Source organism: Rosa rugosa, chromosome 4 (assembly GCF_958449725.1).
Source record: "Rosa rugosa chromosome 4, drRosRugo1.1, whole genome shotgun sequence".
In the NCBI taxonomy this organism is placed as follows: domain Eukaryota; kingdom Viridiplantae; phylum Streptophyta; class Magnoliopsida; order Rosales; family Rosaceae; genus Rosa; species Rosa rugosa.
Window position 1 is genome coordinate 47716663 of NC_084823.1, and position 20452 is coordinate 47737114.

The 20452-nt window shown below is 38.9% G+C and overlaps 3 protein-coding genes and 1 pseudogene across 5 annotated transcripts; 3 read left to right on the forward strand and 1 right to left on the reverse strand.

Annotated features, from left to right (window-relative positions):
* The first annotated feature begins 1264 nt into the window (after positions 1-1264).
* On the forward strand, positions 1265-4933 carry LOC133743527 (ubiquitin-conjugating enzyme E2-23 kDa-like). Of its 2 annotated transcripts, none has more exons than XM_062171500.1 (8): positions 1265-1422; positions 2338-2448; positions 2564-2637; positions 2908-2987; positions 3281-3395; positions 3629-3681; positions 3863-3991; positions 4593-4933. In XM_062171500.1, the coding sequence occupies exons 3-8, from the start codon at positions 2594-2596 to the stop codon at positions 4724-4726; spliced, it is 555 nt and encodes a 184-aa protein (XP_062027484.1). In that variant the 5' UTR covers positions 1265-1422; positions 2338-2448; positions 2564-2593; the 3' UTR covers positions 4727-4933. The 2 variants fall into 2 exon arrangements, with proteins under 2 accessions (XP_062027484.1, XP_062027485.1); XM_062171501.1 differs by lacking the exon at positions 1265-1422 and adding an exon at positions 1481-1503.
* Positions 4934-5825: 892 nt separating this feature from the next.
* On the forward strand, positions 5826-8182 carry LOC133743522 (probable inactive receptor kinase At2g26730). Its single transcript, XM_062171494.1, has 2 exons — positions 5826-7315; positions 7415-8182. The coding sequence occupies exons 1-2, from the start codon at positions 5944-5946 to the stop codon at positions 7993-7995; spliced, it is 1953 nt and encodes a 650-aa protein (XP_062027478.1). The 5' UTR covers positions 5826-5943; the 3' UTR covers positions 7996-8182.
* A 4302-nt stretch (positions 8183-12484) lies between these two features.
* Positions 12485-14135, forward strand: LOC133743525 (RING-H2 finger protein ATL46-like). Of its 2 annotated transcripts, none has more exons than XM_062171497.1 (2): positions 12485-12747; positions 12877-14135. In XM_062171497.1, the coding sequence occupies exon 2, from the start codon at positions 12943-12945 to the stop codon at positions 13981-13983; it is 1041 nt and encodes a 346-aa protein (XP_062027481.1). In that variant the 5' UTR covers positions 12485-12747; positions 12877-12942; the 3' UTR covers positions 13984-14135. The 2 variants fall into 2 exon arrangements, with proteins under 2 accessions (XP_062027481.1, XP_062027482.1); XM_062171498.1 differs by having other exon boundaries at positions 12973-14135.
* A 3217-nt stretch (positions 14136-17352) lies between these two features.
* LOC133743725 (uncharacterized) lies at positions 17353-19855 on the reverse strand (annotated as a pseudogene).
* Between the last annotated feature and the right edge of the window lie 597 nt (positions 19856-20452).

Sequence of the window (20452 nt, forward strand, 5' to 3'; positions counted from 1 at the left end):
AAAAATTAAACATCAATTAAAGTATACATCTAATTTTTTTTTTAAGCCTAAAAATCTCGGACGGGCTCCAGCCCGCCCAATTCACTACCTAGATCCGCCGGGCCTGTTCGGGACTAAGATTCGAGGCAACCGAAGACTCAAGGTCTTAGATTTGGGGTTTTTGGTCAGGACTTTGGGCTCAACCATGAATTATGGGTGCATTATCAAGGTTGTGGCTCAAAATTTGGTTCTCAGGTTGTTGTCCAACTTGATCGGCCCTGTGATCATGGATGCTGTACATACTAGGGAAGTCTCAACTAAGTTTGGCACTATCTGCTGGGCCCATCGGTACTCCCATGTACTATGCCATGGGCCGGGTTCACGACCCACCATGGCGGGGCTCATTGGGGATGCCACCCCGGGCACCCAGGAGGACCCTGGGCAAGGTCAGCACAGCCCAATTATTTACACACAGGACTGATATGGCATCAGAAGAACAACTAGTGTCCCACATCGAAGATGGGGGAGACTTCCTTCACATGCTCGAGTATAAAGGCATTAGCACAACCACCTTTTACGGGTAATAACTCCTTTGTCTACTATTTACTTACTGTACACCTATATTAGCTTCTCACTCAGGCATCGGAGAGGTGTAAACCGTCCGGTACAGTTTACCCCTCTAAGCGTGTGTTCTTGGTACAGGATTTAGGAGGTGCATCGGTACCCCAGACGGTATAGCATTCTGTGTGAGGTACCCGGAGAAAGCCACCAGAAACAGATGCTATGAATGAACATGCTCCCAAACTGTATAGTATATACGAAAACCAAACAATGCGATGTGCATTGTCCTCGGTTTGGGATCATTAAGGCAGTCGTAATGTGCGTTGTCATTCAATCTGCGGAAAAACGAGGATAATGCACATCCCAAAATGATACATTTCCCATGAGAAGTTGATCATCATCAGATTTGATATAAGCAATCGACATCGATTAGGGTTTTGAAGAAACTAAGTTACGCTATATTGATTTCCAAAAAAAAAAATTAGATAAGGTCGAATATGAATAGAAAACGTTATGGGATAAGAAGACCATTTATAATAAATGAATCTTATGATCTACGAAAATATCTCGAATTGGCAATTGAATTGTTTAAGATTTATTTGTTAAAGATTAAAACTTGGTAATCGTTAATCATTTTGGCACCACAAACTTAAATTAGAACACAGCTCAAGCTTGCTTTCCACGTAATAAGACTACCATTTAAACACGTGCACCAGGTTTTGTCGACATTCACCCCCAAACTCTCTCTCTCTCTCTCTCTCTCTCTACCCCGCAGTTTCTTCTTTCTTTTTTCTTCTCCAATTAAATTTCCCATCTTTTTATTTTCTGTTTGGTTCTCGCTCGATTCTCCAATCAACCAAGACAAGGGTCAAATACCCAGTTGTAAGTTTCTCTCTTTATTCTTTCTTACCAATCCAAAACACCATCACTTCCATTTTGGTGTTTGGTTTTCTCTTTTCTGGGGTATGCCATAGATCTTAATATCATTATACCTTATCTGCATAATGTTATACTTCACTGAACTCTTGTGGAAAAGAATGAACAACTCGTGGTTTCGGTTTTGTTGCCAATTTGTTTTTCGTTTTTGTTTTTGTTTTTTGTTTTTTTGTTTTTGTGGGGGTCAAATGTTTCAATGCGTCCAGCCGGGATGTTATGTTGTCTTGGGTTACGGTGTGGTGGTTGCCTGGTTGTGGTGAACAATGAAGGATAAGAAGTGTGTTAGAGGCTTGGGAGTTTATCTGTTGTCGAACCATAGGAGTTGCTTTGTCATTTTGAGCGCTGCAAGTGATTGTAGTCCTATTTTAACCGACATTTTATCAGATTTGAAAGAGAGCGTCTTAGTTTGTATTCAATGGGGAGGCATTTGAGTTGCCGATTGGCAATCCAAAATGCATTTTGATTTGTATAATGCTTTTAGGATCCACATGAAGAGATTAGATGATACAGCATTGTCTGGAGGCTTTCAACTTTGCTTAAGAGCATGAATTGCTGTAATTTCAAGCTTTACCTGAACTAAAAAAAGATGGTTTGGTGAATTTATATTGCAATAAGGGGTCTGCCTATATTGATGTCCGTGTTAATTGCTGATATTGAGTCCAATGACTAATGAGGTGGTTTTCTTCTTCCATGAGTCATGGAGTATAAAAGGTCCTGACAAATGAAGTGTTGCATATTTAGGCTAATGATTGTTAAGAGGACCTATTCGATGATATGTGTTTGCAAGCACAATTCCATATTTGAGCAGATTTTTGAACTTGTCCTGGGGAATCTTATTGTTTTTTGTGTTTGAATCTACAGATATGTGTTCCAATTCATCCTTGTTTTGAACGTTAAATAGAGTCTTAGGCTTTTGTTACTCTATCTTCTGCTTCAACGCTTCCTTTTATTCATCTTGACGACTTCTGGAAGGTTAGTGCAGTTAGACTATTTTATTTCAACCATTTTATAGCATTTGACAATTCACAGTTTGATTTTAATAGGTTTAGTATTCATTCACTTGAAAAGTTGACTTCTTTGATTGCAGGTTAGGAAATTTGATATTGTTAAATTCAAAATGTCTTCTCCAAGCAAGAGGAGAGAGATGGATGTCATGAAGTTGTAAGTTATACTCACCACGATATCCTCAGCATCACTATGGTCAATGGTCTTAGGTTTTTGAAGAGTAGATTTCTCTCTTTTGTTTACACTAGCATCTGTAGTCATGTTGGTTCAAGTATCTATATCATTTTGATGCCTTCCTCTTGTGCACGACATAGGATTTAGAACATCCTTCTTGTTCTAGTGCCACTGCATTTACCATATATGGAGTAAATATATGGTTAGTCATTTTCTTCTGAATTTCTCTTAAGTTTTTTCACTATTTTTCAGGATGATGAGTGACTATAATGTGGAGACAATAAATGATGGCCTCAATGAGTTCAATGTGGAATTCCATGGTCCAAAAGAAAGTACTGTCTTTACACACTTATGCTTTTCCTTACGTAGAGTTCTCTACATGAATCTTAGATTTCATTGGCGTGCTTTGTGTCACAATATAACAGAGCATTGTATAAATCACTCATTCTTTTGAAATTTCTTTGTTAGTCTCTCGGTAGACATAATTAGGGTTCCCTAAAATTGGAAAGGGTTATCAGAACTAAGGTTTCTTTCAATTCCGGACTTCTTCTATCAGCACAGACTAAATATACATTCTTTAAAATTTCTGTAGTGTCAGTTATATACATGACTATTGTGGTTTCAGGCATTTATGAAGGCGGAGTATGGAAAATTCGTGTGGAGCTTCCAGATGCATATCCATACAAGTCTCCTTCTATTGGCTTCATGAACAAGATTTTTCATCCGAACGTTGATGAGCTGTAAGCATTCTGCAGCTTTAAAAAGAAATCATCTCTAATTACATCCAATAGCAATATCTTCTCTCAAAATTTTAGAATGCAGAATTAGTGATGATTAAAATTCTTAGATGTTACTGCCAACATACCTTCTTTCTTATGTCTTTCATAAGCAGCTGGAATTTAAATAATGGTTTATTGATGTTGTAGTCTTCTATGAACTGACTGTTTCAATCTGTTTCCCTGAGTAATTGCAGATCTGGTTCTGTCTGCTTAGATGTAATTAATCAATCATGGAGTCCAATGTTTGGTACTTATCTTTTCATTTTTAGTGCTGAAATACAGTAGGTTTGAATTGTTTTACTCTCTTGAATGAATCAGTGGAATTTTACAACTATGTTGTGCTTTACGTTTTCACATTCTCTTTTTCTGTTGTTTTCCATTTGGATTGGCTAGTATTTTAACATATATAGCCATGGTTCTTCTTGCAGACCTTTTAAATGTTTTTGAAGTTTTCCTTCCACAACTGTTGCTCTATCCAAATCCATCAGACCCACTCAATGGTGATGCAGCGTCATTGATGATGAAGGACCGCAAACTGTACGATCAGAAAGTGAAAGGTAAAACTATTCTGAAATTATTGTACGCTTTTTTTTTAATTTTTATTTATTTTTTTATCAAGTATCCTAGTATCCTCAAACTATAGAAAACCATGCCTAGTTAAACAACTTAGCTGCAAACTCCCTCAAACATGGACCTTCAAAACATGTGCAATGTGTGAGAGAGAACTCTTGATAAGAAAATTGTAATGAGACAATTAATGACTACCAACATTTCCATGGCCCGTTGACCATCTCTAGAGTTGGAATTTAAGTATCACCTCATAGCTATGGGAGAGAGCGAGTGATAGTTGATTCTTGCAATATGGTCCATGACTGCACCAATAACTTGGCTATTTTATGGTGCCCAAGTTTAATACTCTCTGCCCAACGCTTGTATACAAGGTTCTGGCCTAGACATTCTATTGGATCATTATCAGATATTCTCAAACACTTGAAAATATGTTTTATAGTAAGTTAGTTCCTTTAACTTGAGAGGGTATTTTTAGGATATAATTGTTTCTTGAAATTGCTTGGTGTAAGTTAGTAACAGTGAAGGTAAGAATTGTTATATTTTGGTTATTTCAAAGATTTCAGTTTGTGTATATTTCCACTGTCACAGAGTATTGTGAAAAATATGCAAAGAAGGAGCATATTACTAATACAACACCAGAAGAAGAAAGTGGTGATGAGAATATTAGTGATGAAGGAAGCGATTCGAGTGACGATGACATTGCTGGACATGCAGACCCGTAGTCAGTCAATTGCTGGGGGAACTTTATTTATGATTGAAACCTCCATTATGTTTACCATCTTATCAAGTAACTACCAATATTGTATGACTAGATTACTTTTGCTTGTAAAAGTATCATGAATAATGTCAAATAATTCAATTCTGATGCAGTCATTGGATATTTAATGTTATCAATGTTAGAAGAAACAAGAAATGATTATACGCATCTATTTAAATGTGTTCATGAAATACATTGTGATTCTTTGTTATGAGGATAAGTTCCCTGGGTAGCTGAAGCCTGAGCTTTCATTCTTCTATTCAAAAAAACTTATCCGGGAAAAGGTAAGGTAGGAAGGAAATGTGTTTATGACCAAAATTTAAAGAATTTTGAAAGTTGAAACTCAAACAATTACATTTGGATTACTTATGTATCAACACAGTGATAAATATTATTATTAACCAAGGTAATGTTTATCGATTACAATACTTGATTTGTCGAATGTGCATGATAATTAGGAAGACAATGATACCTTTTCTGTGTCTAGTGACTTTCTTGGTTGACTTGGCTTCAAGCCTACCCTATCAGTCACTTGGATACACACCAACTGGCAATCGCTGGCACTTGGGCATTGTCTAATTCAAGACTCAGGACCTATAGGAAGGCAAATCCGTTAAGTAACCTCTTTTTACAGTAAACTTCTGAACCAAAAGTTATCTTTATTAACAAGCATGGGCAATTGGCAGGGTAAAAAAGCTTCATGTGGGTTACTTTCTTTGTATCTGAGAAGGCAAAAGCTGTGTATATATACTTTTTTTTTGGCGGGATGTGTATATATACTCCCTATATACTTTGATAGATCAACTGATGGTATGAATCTGTAAATTATAATTACTGTAGTAATTGACCACCTCTTGGAAGTTCGGTACGAGTCGCTATGAATGATGGTTTATATATATATATATATCGTAGTATTGGAATCACTAAAATTGTTGCAGAAACGACTATGGAAAAGGACATGTCCTAAAAGATTGGACTGTTTCAGACTGCCGGCTCATATTTTTAAAAGCTGCTGCAGTGGATTTGGAGGCTGATTTGATCAGTTGTGCTAGTCCATTATGAGCATAAGCACACAGAGAATGGTTCAAAGTCTTTGTCTGCATCAGCCAATTGGCACCAAGTGATTTCAGTTGCTTTCTTTTTGTTTTGCTGTTCCAAGTTACAGTTATTCAAACCCTCTTCATGAAAAGGAATGCAAACCACAGAGCCATTTTTCACAAACACTCAACTGGTGCATCGAAAATGGGTCGTGTCCCAATTTGGGTTCTCCCCATTGTGATGTTTCTTATCTTTCGTGTTGTAAATTCAGAAGAAAATGAGGTGAAGCAAGCGCTGGTGCAGTTCATGCAGAAACTTTCACCAGGAAATGCAACAAGAGATGGCCATTGGGGTTGGAACATGAGCACAGATCCTTGCACAAGCAACTGGACTGGCGTGGTATGTGACAGGAAGGGTTTTGTGAGGAAAATAGTTCTCGAAAAGGCCAACCTCACCGGAATTCTTGATGCGAGTTCTCTTTGTGTTACAAAGGCTCTTATTGTTTTGAGTCTCGAAAACAACAACATCACTGGTCTGCTCTCAGAAGATATTGCACTTTGCAAACATTTGACTCACTTGTATTTGAGTGGGAATCATTTCTCTGGGGACCTTCCTGAGTCTCTCTCCCAGTTGAGTAATCTGAAAAGGTTTGACATATCCAATAACAACTTCTATGGTGAGCTTCCTGATATACAAAAGATTTCGGGCTTGATATCTTTTCTTGCTCAAAACAATCAACTCGAGGGTCAAATCCCGGAGTTTGATTTCTCTAATCTTAATGAGTTCAATGTCTCCAACAACTTGTTCTGCGGGCCGATTCCTGATGTCAAAGGCCATTTCACTGCAAGCAGCTTTTCAGGTAATCCTAACCTTTGTGGGGAACCACTCACTGCCTGCCCACCAGCTCCAGCAGTACCTATAAACCCAATGAAGAAGTCAAACAAGCCCTCATCCAAAAAGGTTCTTATCTTTTCAGGCTATATAATACTTGGCCTAGTTGTGGTGTTGTTTTTGGTATATAAGTTTTTTGTCCGAGGAAAACCATGTGAAGATAAGAATCAAAAGCCTAAAAAGAAGGCTGTGCCATTTGAAACTAGTAGCAATATACCTAGTACTCTTGCTTCTAGTGAGTACAAGGATGGTGGGGGGAATCAGACATCAGAGTTTTCCTTGACATCTGTGGAAAGTGGAATAACTCCGCCGCTTGTTGTTCTCACCAGTCCTTTGTTGAGGGGGTTGACTTTCGAGCAGTTGCTCCGAGCTCCAGCTGAACTGCTTGGGAGAGGAAAGCATGGAAGCCTCTACAAAGTCTTGCTTGATGGAGGGGTTAACTTGGTTGTGAAGAGGATCAGGAATTGTGGGATTTCGAGCGATGATTTCAAGACTAGGATGAAGAAAATTGACCAAGTGAAGTGTCACAATCTGTTGCCAGCAGTTGCATTTTATTGTTCAAGGCAAGAGAAGCTCTTGGTTTATGAATATCAACCAAATGGAAATCTATTTAATCTTCTTCATGGTAAAAAGCTCATTTCTATTATCTTTTGCAACATGCACATATATTATATGCAAGTAACGAGTACTGATTATTTTTTATGCATCATTTTCATTGTCACAGGATCTCCAAATAGCCAAATCTTTGACTGGGGAAGCAGATTGAATGTTGCCGATAGCATTGCTGAGGCATTAGCCTTCATGCACCAAGAGTTAAATGAAGACGGTATTGCTCATGGTAACCTTAAGTCCATGAACATTTTGTTCAACATGGCCATGGAACCTTGCATCAGTGAATATGGGGTGATGGAGGCTGAAAATCATGAACAATCGGTCCTTTCTCCCAAGAATGAATTCCGAAATGACAATGCTAATAAAGGTCATGCATATAGCACCTTCAATGGTGATGTTTATGCTTTTGGGGTGATTCTTCTTGAGCTTCTAACAGGGAAGCTGGTCCAGAAAAACGGGTTTGATTTGCCTAGCTGGGTGAACTCAGTGGTCAAAGAGGAGTGGACTGTTGAGGTTTTCGACAGGGCTTTGATCTCGGAAGGTGCAAGCGAAGAAAGGATGGTGACCTTGCTGCAGGTAGCATTGAAGTGCATAAATACTTCTCCAACTGATAGGCCTGCTATGAGTCAAGTTTCGTTGATGATCAAGTATATAAAAGAGGAAGAGGAGAGCTCTATAACTTATGATCCATGAAGGAAAGTTCAGAAGTTGTACCTCTTGTTGTAGGAATTTGATTTCAAATAAGCTAGTATCTGCGTTTGCACAAAATTTCTTTGCTTCTGCATTAATTATTGACCATATATATGGTTGTATTTTCAGTTCTGGGGTTAAATTATCAGTTGCCCTGCTACTTGTTCTCTGGTTCATATAAGTAATCTTTACATGAAAATGAAAACTACTTGGTAGCTTTTGTTGAACATTTCTCACCAAATTCTCAGGTTCAAGCATTATTGGTTCAGTGATTCTGGTAACCACTCTAGTGTCACTGCATAGGCCAAAATGTAAAACAAGAAGCACTAATTTGTCATATGGGAAAGAAGAAAAGACATTTTAGTTTAAATTAAGCATGGCATTTGCTTTCAAAGAAAACAAAATGGACTGATTCCAAATCCACAGGGTGGCCAGCAATGTGTCTGAATATTTGTCACATAATGTGCAAGTGTGCAACCCTCTAGCTTTATCAGCTTCTCTAGGCATGAGTAATCAGAGGTGTGAAAATTGAATGATTTGACATGGATGGATTGGACTTTTAGGGTTTAAACATCACCATCACAACAAACCTTTCTGGTGACTTACTTGCTGGATATCAACTACAATCAAACCAAAATTGATAGATCACTCTGCCCCCTTAGTGTATACTTGAACAAAGGATCCTTCGATAAATGTGTATATTTTGATTAAGGTTGTAATCTATGGTTGAAATTGTATCTTATATGTCTTTTTCATTTGTTGAAAATCATTATGAGAGTGCATAGTTAGAATAAAAATGATATAATTTACTGAATTCAGCTCCTCTAAAGTGAGAGGGTTGTGAATTTATATAAATTTCATAAAATCTACATCCTCCAAGTGATCTAATGGTCAAAGAAATTGCCACATCAGCTAAGAGGATTTTTATTGCTTTTTCTGTCAATCAGACGTTATCCCATCAGACCCAAAAAAAAAAAAAAAAAAAACTCTTCTTCTTCCATGGCTTTGTTCTCAACTCTTCTGAGAGGCAAAACTTCATTCTTTTGTCTTTCTTACTTCTTTTATTTTTAAAATCCTCCACAGCTTAAATGAAAAAAAAAAAAATAGAGATCATTGTTGCAAATCTGCCAAATTGCATAGAGCAGGTTGAAATTACAAGAAAACGAAAACAACATTAATCTGTTAGCCTGTTGATATATTGATATGGGAAAGTCGAAAGGAAAGCTCAAATCAAATCGAAGTTACAGGAAAGAGACACACACACACACGTGTGTGTGTTCAAATATGAGAAGATTTAGAAGTTTAGCAGTTGAAGAAAGGAGAACAAAATTAGAAAGAAGATACAGAATTCGGTTTCAATTCATGAAAGCAGGATTGATTTCGTTTTGTTTGGTTGATGGAGGATGACTGCTTTTTTTTTTGTTGAAGAATCAACTACACCATTAGTGTCAAAACTACCCTTTAACCGCTCTGTATCGTTTCCTCATAATTTAGAAAAAGCTCCAAAAAAGTCGGAGCGATTCCGAAACCTAAACCTAGGTTTCGTGAGCAGTGTGGCGGCGTCTCTTGGCTCCAATCTGCAGCAGGGCGCTCCGGCGTCGTTTTAGTCAGTGGTCGAGTGCGGTTTTGGTTCTTTCGGGCTGAGTTGTGGTCGACAGCCGTGGTCGGCATCAGGCTTGCAGGGAAGGCTCTTCCTGCATAATCGGTTTTCCACTCGGAGTGAATCGGCGCCAATCTTTGGGCGGCAGGCGCCCGGCTTCGGACTTTGAAGCGGGTCGTGTTTTAGCGGCAGCGTCTCTTTTTCCGACTTAGACCAAAGGCAAGGTCTTTTCCAACTCTCATGATGGGGGAGGGTCGCTGGCGGCAGCCTGAGCGGTGATGGGCGGAGGCTGCCGCTCGGAAAGGTCAACTCCCGGTCAACTTGGGTGTGGGAGACGATGGGTTGGGCAGTGGGCTTTTGGGCCTATGCCGATCTGGGCTGCTATGCAATCTGGAGACCTGGGCCTGTGGTTCAGTTCCCCTTTTCTTTTACACTTGGGTTGGGCTCGGGTTTGGACTTTTTGGGAGGTGGCATGTCTTGCTCTTTTACCCCGTACTTGTTCCTACGATGTTGCTATGGCTGGGTTGAGTGTTGCGACGTACACCAAGAGGGTCTTAGGCGTCAAGATGTTCAGACCAGTGGTTCCATCCTAGGATAGTGTAGGGTTAGGGAGTTTTTAATTCTGTATTTGTTTTCAGCAGTTCCTTTAGGATTTTAGTTTTTTTTGGATTTTATGTTTTGGATTTTAGTACTCTATGAGCTTGCATTGTAATATGAGGGGTGCTTGTACCCTTCATGCTTGACCGAGCGAGGTCGTCATGATTTCTATCAATGGATTAGTCTTCCGTTGCCCTCAAAAAAAAAAAAAACTACACCACTAGTGTCAGTTTGAGAAGGAAACCATAAAGTTAATTTCAACTAATGTAGCAATTTTTTTAACCATTAGATCACTCGAATGATGTAGATTTTATGAAATTTATATAAAGTCACAACCCTCTCACTTTTTTTTTTTTTTTAATCAAGATCAACGATTTCTCATTATAGTCTCAAGCTAGAGCAGTATATTACATACTTTTCCACTGCCTTGAATACAGAGGGCAAATAAGAAAACGTGGTATATATATCTAGTACCACTCATTAACGAACACCCATGCTCACTTATTACAGGCAAGCTTATTAACTATGGAAACTAGAAACATAGCAAATAGGCAAAGTCCCAAAAAAAGAAAAGACTCTAAATTATCTTCTTGCCCTTGATGCTAGGGCTAGGAGGTTTTGTCAAGAAGGCCAAGCTGGCTTCCTGTGCATCCACTATCTTCTTTGATTTTGGTGGCTTCTTGTTCTTTGATCCAAGAGGTCGACCTTTCTTCTTCTTTGGTTTAGAGGAGTTGGATGCTAATTTACTAGATAAAGGAAAAATAAATAGAAGAAATCTAAATAGTTTTAGTTTCGTTTCTTTTAGTATATCTTATTTGCGGAGTTCTTTCTCCGAGTATTCATTTACTAACAAACATGACAAAAAAGAAATTATTTTCACTTTCAGCCTTCAGGTCTCTAATCTGCAAACAGAATGCAACTGTTATCCTGTCTTGGCGCTCACTACAATCATGTCATCTATGCAAGGGTAAAGCAAATGTTACCCTACCATCTCATATTGTCTACCCTTTGACATTTCTTTTTTGTCATCATATCTACGCGTGCAAATGATTTGATTTGAAGAGCGAGGTTATGTGTTCAATCTGTAAAGATACAAAGCTTCTGTGGTCAGTGAAGGCTCATAGCGAATCCCACCAAGGAAGGCCAGAATTTGCCCTTTTTACCAATTTTCCTACTTACCCACCTCATAATTTGGAGGGGAAGAAATTACTACTCTCTTTTTCTTGTTAGGTAAGTTGTTTTCTGTATTTGAAACACTGTAAAAATCCCCTATCAAATATCAATATACTTAAATATCTTAATTTAAGGCTTTGTTCTCACATGTTATGTTGTATAGTTACTATGTGATTATGCTTGAGAGTAGCAATATCAAAGTGGTTGATACACTTGCATTCATGCCAGGATTGATGGAAAATTACCTCCTTAGCAGGCAATGAACATAGGGTATTATCATTGAAGCAGAATCATTCTGATTAGTCATGATGATAAAGAAGTTTAGAAGTTACAGTGACCAATTTGGCCAATCAAACTAGGAAAGTAGGATTTGGACGGTGGACCTCAGCTTTTGCTCAATTGCATATGTGACTTGTTTCCAGACCAAAAGGAGACAGATCTAAGAAAGCCTAGTTTTCCGGGCTTGTTTGGTATGGCTACACAAATACAAACCATCAGTCACAAGCTAAGCAGCTTTTGCCTCCTAGAGTAAACAGTTTTGTCATCTTGGAACTTTTTTTTCATCCAAGTGAAAAAATCACAGGACGCATCTGATGTATTAAAGTATATATCAAGTTATAGGACTTTATTTTAGTTGTTGGTAACATTTTGAAGCTTTAAATTTTTAATCTATTTATTTATATTTTAATTAATAATTTATAATATTATTTACAAAAACTGTATAATTATTCTAAATTAACTATGATCCATGTCCCAACCCTTTCAAAATTGGACCAATAACTTCTTTGAAAAAAAAAAAAATCTTCCTTAAGATCATGATTTCTGCTCAAAATTGCAGACTGCAGAGGAAGATCTTGAGTAGACATTATGGATATTTAATTCAGTTGCATTTTAATTAAACATCAACAATAAATTTCTACTCAAAATCTTCCTTAACTATGATTTCTACTCCAAAAAAAAAAAATAATAATAATAATAATTCTTCCTTAAGATCATAATTTCTACTCAAAATCTTCCTTAACTATGATCCATACTCGTTGATTTTTATTTTTGATTGAATAATTATCAATTATATGCTGATGGTTTCCTAAGTAAGATAGATATATGAATACACATGGAGCACTACAGGTCATTCAAATGGCCGGGCTCAACTCATCAACTGCACTTTGCCCCTTTCATTCTTCCTGGTTCACATTCTCTCCGGATCTTTTAAGGCCTTGCCCAACCTTAACCGACAGCGTTCTTCTCTCTCTATATAGATTCTTTTGGCCAATGCTCTTATACAAGTAGTACTAATATGCAACTGAATTAAATACCCTTTTCTTCTGTGGCGCAAAAGGAATTCAAAACCAGACGTTCCACGTTCCAGCTCCATCAAAATTAAGGTATATACTTTGCAAAATTTTCCAGCTATATGACTATTCAAGAACCCATCTTTACTCTTTCAATACTTAATTCCTTCACATTCTTGATTCCATTTCTCACCCTTTACTCTATTAATTATACTCTCACAGCAAGAGTCTTCTTTAGCTGTGCATCTTGTTCAAGAATTTAGTGTCTAATATAAAACCCTGATAAAAATGTCTACAATTCAATCTGAGCTGAACCAGGAAGATGCTAATTGGAGAAACTCACCACCCCCAACTTCATTTTCAGCTCCACCATCTTCAGTTCATAGCAGTATGAGTCCGCTATTTCTTGTGGTTGTAGTAGTTGTAGCTGTTATCTTCTTCATTGGTGGTCTTGTTCATTTGGTTTTAAGATTCTTCATAAAGAGGTCATCTTCCCCACTCTTTCAATCCAGTAATAGACACCCAGAAAGCTCTAGCTCTCGAAATCTTCGAAGACAGCTTCAACACCTCTTTCACTTACACGACTTGGGCCTGGACCAAGCTGTCATAGACTCTCTGCCTGTGTTCTGCTGCAAAGACATTGTTGGTTCAGATGAGCAGTTTGATTGTGCTATCTGTCTGTGTGAGTTTTCTGAGCAGGACAAGCTGAGGTTGCTCCCTAATTGTGGTCATGCATTTCATATGGATTGTATTGACACTTGGCTTCTCTCAAATTCAACATGCCCTCTTTGTAGAGGCACCCTTTTGGGCTCTGGTCTAGTATTGGAAAACCCAGTGTTGAATTTTGATGATTCTAGAGCAATGTCAAGTAGGTTCGATGGTGATGGAGACAATGGGGGTTTAAGTGGTCGGAGAGTCTTAGCTTTGGAGGAAGCTGGTGTCGAAAAGAGGGTGTTTTCGGTGAGACTTGGGAAGTTCAGGAGCTCGACGAACGAAGGAGTAGGAGAAACAAGCAGGTGTAATTTGGACGCTAGGAGATGCTACTCAATGGGGACATATCAGTATGTGGTTGGTGATTCAAATCTTCAAGTGGTCTTGTCGCATGATTGTGGTGGAGGCACTGATACTAAGCTTGACATTGATGATGAACACTTTGAAGTTGGTGGGAATTTGGAGGGGAAGAAAATCAATGGGTGTCATAAAGGTGAGAGCTTCTCTGTGTCCAAGATCTGGCTTTGGTCTAAGAAGAACAAATTCCCAGGCTCTTTGAATACTCATACCGGTATGCCTTCTTTTACTGTAACTTCTCCAATCTATGGTGGAACATGAACTGTAACCGAGCTTAGATTTTATTGTGATCTTTAGTTTTTGATATTGTATATCAATGATGCAATGTGCCACTGTCCACTAGTTTGTTGGAGAGCTTATATTTTGTAAATATTTTGTTCTGAAAACCATGGCTTCATTTCTCTAGTATTTAAGATGAGATTTTCGTTTTGGAACTTGGGACTCTTTAGAATTTGGTTCTTCATGTTCAGAAAGAAGAATCATGCACACAAATAACATGATCAAAAGTATCAAACAGAGAAAGAAAGGGACAAATGATGAGAGTTTTGGCACTTTGTTCACTCTGCAGCAATCTCATCTTGATAAAGAGAGCACTTTCTTGTAAGTTTGCAGGAATCAAAATAGCTGAGAATGACAGAAGATGGCAAGTGATTCCTTCTTTCAACAAGACTATCTAAAATGTTCATAATAAGCAAACTAATCAAGAATTCGAGATATATTTATATCTTATGGCACGTTTACTTACTTGGAATGGAAACTAATCATGAATCGGAGACAAGTAGAATGGGAGAAGAAATGAATCGGTATTGATTCCGGAGGAATGATTCCTAAACCCATCTCCCCCCTTCGTAATCGAATTCCTGAGTATTCAGGAATCGATTCCTGATAAATAGGTGGGACCTACACCAATTCTCATTCCTTCATGTGTTAGTAAACACAAGAATTCTTTTACCTGGAATCATTCCGATTCCTTTATGTGTTAGTAAACACAGGGGTATTTTTACTCCGTAATCATTCCATTACATTCCATTCCATTCCAAGTAAGTAAACGTGCCCTTAGTGGTATCTAGTCTATGACTATCTAATCCCAAAGGAAAAAAAAAAAAAAAAAAAAGAGGCAAAGTTAATAGTAATTTTTCTTTCTTCAAGTCTTTGGAATTTCATTTCACACTCCTCATTTTACAATTCACATTTCATATTTCACTTTTTAATATTTGAATTTTTGTCTTTTTGTAGTGTAAATTGTAAATTGTAAATTATTTTATGTAATATATTTAAAAAATAAAATGAATTATGGATTGTAAAATAGGGAGTGTAAATTTTATTTCCCCTTCAAACAAAGGTGAGACCGTAAAAAATACATCTACTTTCAAGTCGCAGCCGCTCTCTCTAACCTAGGGTTAGGGTTTTCTTTTGCCGCCTACGTAGCTTCTTCTCTTTGTCACGTCAATGACAACGATCGATGCAATGGCAGCCCGCCTGGCCTCCTCCCTAGCCCTGGCTGAAGGGAAGAACCCGGTGGATCTGCGCCCATCTAAGGGTTTGAGACAACCCGAAGCGTTCATGATTGGCAAGCTCCTTACGGCGAGGGAATACTCTCGCCGATCATTCCTGGGAATGTTCCGAGCTGCATGGAGGATCAATGGCAGCCTTCGGGTGGAAGACGTCGGAGAAGATGACAGAGTTTTATTCTCCTTCACAGACCCAACTGATATTGATCGTGTTTGGAAAGGAGGACCATGGGGCTATAACAGAGCTCCGATAGCCCTTGCACTGTATGACGGTGTCAGCTCGGCGGTGGATGTACCCCTCAAGAAGTCATCGTACTGGATGACGCTGCAAGGAATCCCACCTGCATTTAGATCGGAGCGCATTATGCGCCTCATTGGCAGCACGATCGGTGACCTCAAGGAAATCGATCGTCCGGCGTTCAGGAATCGGGTCATGCGTATTCGGGTTGAGATCGACTACGTGAAACCTCTGCTGTTCCGTCGTCAATTCTGGGTCGAAGATGGAGTCCAATTCATCGTGCAGTTCATGTATGACAAGCTTTTCGGTCGTTGCGACACTTGTGGTTTGGTTACTCATGTTGGCCTCCCCTGCTCTGGGCCGGCGCTAGTTAAAGACACTGATACACCGGTGGGGGCAGTAGCACCACCCCCGGCTTTGGCTGTCATGCGAGAACCTGTACCGAACCCTAACTCTAATAGGGTGGTGATCAATAACCAAACCCTAATATTCAAAGCGCAGGTGCCAAGGAGCATACCAGATGCTCTCCTTCCTCAATCGGTCATGAACATGCGACGCCACAAGAGACAAGTACAGATTCGGGAACTACCTGAACCAAGACTCAATGAGAACCCAATCACCGGAATACGTAGGATTCGGGAAGATGATGAGGTAACAATTTCCCCTAAAAAACTTCGTTTGAGTCTAGCCATTGGAAAGAAAAATCTGGATGCAATGACCATGGGATTACTAGAGGGACCTTCCCATACTATCGAACAACCTAAGAGGAAGAGGGGACGCCCAATTGGCAGTGTTAACAAACTACCATATGGGACAGCAGGAAAAGGGAAGAATGCAAAGAAAGATGGAGAATCTGACAAGATGAAAAGCAAGAAGACCAACCTGATGCCGAGGTTGTTGGCTGCTAATGAGTCTGAGGTAAGTGCTAGCTCTAACCCTAAGGGGAAAGAGCAGGTGCTTGCTTAAGATATTAAAATTTCAAGACATTCTTAACTTCAAGCCTTCTCAAGTAGGAGTGATTTCTATATGCTTCTCTACGATGTTTCTAGTTGATATGTGTACCACAATTGAGTGCTGGCAGATTAGACTCGATGAATGCTTTTGCCTTAGGAAGTGAGATTATTCTTGCTTAGTTTGTTGGCTTGCTGTTTCAGCGAGCGACCATTTAGATTTTAATGAGTTTAGATATGACTTAGATAGGATATCCGGTTTGTTCCGGCTCTTCGTATGTAAGTTCTTTAGACTCTGGCCTGTTTTCATGGCTTTGATACCTAATAAAATCAAATCCTTTCAAAAAAAAAAAAAAAGGTGAGACTGTGGAAAAAAGGTTAAGCCATTGGGGTGCTAAAGTGGCAAGAGCCAGGAGGAGTAGGGAATTGTTGCAATTTGCAAACATACATCTACGGGAACACAATTTAGTTTGGGTAAGTGGTCCGAACTATGATTGATATGGTAGTGCAATTAAATAAATAAGAAACTAAGCTTTTCAATATCCACGGAATTGAAATTTGTTGCCCAACTTATATTTTTTATTAAATCCAAAGGTCATGAAGTTATAGTTAGAGGAAGTTTCCAATTAATGAGTTTATTATAATGTGTTGTGCCCTGGTTTTTAAACTATCATCCATACTTATTGTTGAAACTGAAAAATTTTCAGTAAGTCTTCATGCTAATGTAAATGAGATAGCATCTCATAATAAGCTCATGAGTTTTAAAAATGACTATTTTTGTGTTATTCAAACTTGTTGGCAATGCCAAATTGATGATAAGCTATGTTAAAGCTAAGATGAAGAACGCCGTAGATTGATCACAACCTGTAAATTTTTCCCAATCAATTATTTTCTTAGTATTAAGAATACTATTTTTATCGTTGAAGTGAAATATTGGAAAAAACTAAATTAATATATATATTTTTTTTTTACATCAAGTGTACTGAAAACTAGAGCTATTTGCTTCAAATATACAGTTACATGCTACAATAAAGGGGCCCAAAAGAAAACTCAACACAAAATGCGCTCAATATCCAATGCATCAAAACCTTCATTAATCACACTTTTTTTCAGCCTTTTTATTCTCTCAAGAGCTCCAAGGCGGCTCTCACTATCCTTGTCTCCACCCTCATTATCTTCACAATCCTTTCTCTTGTTAGCCAAATCTCCAAAAACAGTAGCTGGGACCTCCTTTTGTGCTATTTCAACATTTGCCTCATCTTCAGAATCACTTTCTTCTGGTAGTTCAATGTCTTCGTGATTTGCAGCAACTTTTATCCCTCCATTAATCTGTGATTCTATTCCAACACTCACAAAGCCCACTTTTCTGCCCACTTTTCTGTTGCTGTCTTTAGAGGGTGTATCGCTGATCGCAGGAGCCAAATGCCTCTCAAGAGCAGCCATTTCATCTTCGGGGACTCCAGCTTGTTTCAATTTGTCTTTTGCCTCGTCAATGCTCAACCTCTGATCCTTTTGCATCATATACTCGGGTAAAATAAAGTACGTCTGGCTATAGCTTGCAGAAACACTCTGTTTGATTCGAAGCATTTCTCTAAACATATCTTCATTCCCGTGTTGCACCTCAAACTCGTGCCATTTGTTCCAGAATTCTGCATCCGATCGTGGATCTGAAAACTGAGATGCAAATACGTAAACTCCCCGAGCACGATCAATTTCGCCCAAGCTCTTCTCGAGCTCGGCATACTTTAGACACATTGTCTTCACATCTTTGTCAGGGAGTCCAGATTCTATTGCTTGCTCATATATCTCCCTTGTTTTGGGGATCCCAAATATCTTAGCTGCACGTGCAATATAGATTTCATACATGCTCAACTTTTCATGGTTTGGAACCGCCTTAGTTGCTTCATCATAGACCTTCATAGCCCGCTTTGCTAGACCATAATCCTCCTCCAGCTTTGCAAATTGAAGATACAATGATTTCTTCGCATCAGCAGGAGCCGCTTTAACAGCATCCTCAAATAGCAGTCTTGCACGTTCCAGCTTATTCTTCCCATATCTTTTTACAAATTTAGAGAGATATATAATCCATAAGTCTTTGACATGCGGGTACTTGAATATTTGAGTACCCTTTTCATAGACTTTAAATGCATCTTCAAACAGCTTTGTAGGATTCCCCTCAAACAGCTTCACTCTCCGGTGCCATTGCTCTACATTATGCGGATTTTGTCTCAAAAGAACACTATTAGCCAGTTCAGGTCTTCTATCCATAAGATGGTCCAATCGAGCCAACCTCAAATCAACATCATTCTCATCATATAGCCAAAACCCATGGAGTATTTTCCTCTCAACCTCAGCCACAGACAAGTCTACATTGGTTCGGACATCTTCCTCCTCCTCTTCACTGCCCTCATCTTCCATTCTCCCATTCTCTCCTTCCTCCTCCTCCTCCTCCTCAAAACTCCCCAAAGCCTCCATCTTAATGGCAAGTATACTCTGTTCAAACTGCGCATACGCATCGAAAATCACACTAAAATCCCTCACAGTCACCACAGTCTGCATCCCCTCCTCAAACACATCCCTAGCCTTCTCAAACAAACCCCTCTTAATATAATAATCCGGCAACGACGTCCACAACCCTCCCACCTCATCCGTAAACTTCTTAATCCCACCTCTAATGATAGCATCCACATTCAACCCTGAAACCGCCGTGGCATTCTTAGTAAGCAAATCACACAACTCCAACCACAACCTATGCTTACTCTTTCCCTTAATCAACCTAAACTGATCATCATTAAGCATTGAGGCCAGCCGCTCCGCCACCTCTTGCCACAGCTCAGACTCTATCAAAAACGCAATAAAATCCTCAACATGAGTCGGGTCATAAAGCAAGTACCTCCGGTAGACCCGAAGCGAGGTCTGGATAGGGATCCCCTTCTGGCTCACGAACACCAAATACAGCTCCCAAATCCGGTCGTGCTGTTGCACCGGCAGAGCACACAGCGCCCGATTGAAACTCCGGCGAGTCCTCATGCCCAATCTCTGCTCCGTCAGGCTCTGTAAATACAGAATCCAAATCCGCGGCATCTTATGCATTGTCACCAACGCCCTCTCGAAGGTGTTGTTTAGGGTTTCGTACTCGGAATGGTTGATCGGAAAGTTGCGGACGAGCTCTAGACGCTCGCTGAGGTAGGCGTACCAAAGCTTGTAGCTTCCGGGAAGGGCCTTGAGGGCGCGCTCGTAGATGGTGCCACCAGAGCTTGAGGCTGTAAGGGTTTCGGAGAAGCTCTTCTTCGTAGAGGAGGTCGTCTTGGGAGGGGTAGAGTTCTTGAGAGATAGCCATGGGAGATAGAATTGGAGAGATTTGGGGGGTGGTCTGGAAATTGGGTGGGAATGTTGAAATTAGAGGTGGAAAGATTCTGTGGGAGAATTGAGTCGTACTTTCATTATATAGATGATTAAAAGGTATAAAATCAGAGTTGTACAAGAAAACATAATATTACATGAATTGGATATCTCTCTGATATTATTTCTAATTCTAATCCTATCACCACTAGATCAAGTAGCCTAGTCTTCATGCTAATGTAAATGAGATAGCATCTCATAATAAGTTCATGAGTTTTTAAAATGACTATTTTTGTGTTATTCAAACTTGTTAGCAATGCCAAATTGATGATAAGTTATGTTAAAGCTAAGATGAAAAACAACCTGTAGATTGATTAATTGGACAACCTATAGATATTTTCTTACTTTCTTAGTATGGAGTATACTATTTTTATCGTTCGAGTGAAATATTAGAAGAAATTAAATTAATATTGAAAAAATTCAAATAAAATTTCAATAAATATCAATCATCCATTAGAGAATAATTTATTTGTCAATCTTTACCGAAATGTGTTGTAAATTTGTTTAAACCTTGTTCATCAATATTATTCTGTATAGATAAAATTGAGAGCCAAATATGAAATGAAAGTGTAAAAAATATTGTAAGAGACCGACTGTCCAATAGTTTGTACATATTAGTTGACTTTTAT

Excerpts from the sequence above, each read along its gene's own strand:
- LOC133743527 (XM_062171500.1), top strand. The coding sequence starts at position 2,594 with ATGTCTTCTCCAAGCAAGAGGAGAGAGATGGATGTCATGAAGTT. Across the intron at positions 2,988-3,280 it reads ATTCCATGGTCCAAAAGAAA|GCATTTATGAAGGCGGAGTA; the intron begins GTACTGTCTTTA and ends TTGTGGTTTCAG. Across the intron at positions 3,992-4,592 it reads GTACGATCAGAAAGTGAAAG|AGTATTGTGAAAAATATGCA; the intron begins GTAAAACTATTC and ends CCACTGTCACAG.
- LOC133743522 (XM_062171494.1), top strand. The coding sequence starts at position 5,944 with ATGAAAAGGAATGCAAACCACAGAGCCATTTTTCACAAACACTCAACT. Across the intron at positions 7,316-7,414 it reads TCTATTTAATCTTCTTCATG|GATCTCCAAATAGCCAAATC; the intron begins GTAAAAAGCTCA and ends TCATTGTCACAG.
- LOC133743525 (XM_062171497.1), top strand. The coding sequence starts at position 12,943 with ATGTCTACAATTCAATCTGAGCTGAACCAGGAAGATGCTAATTGGAGA.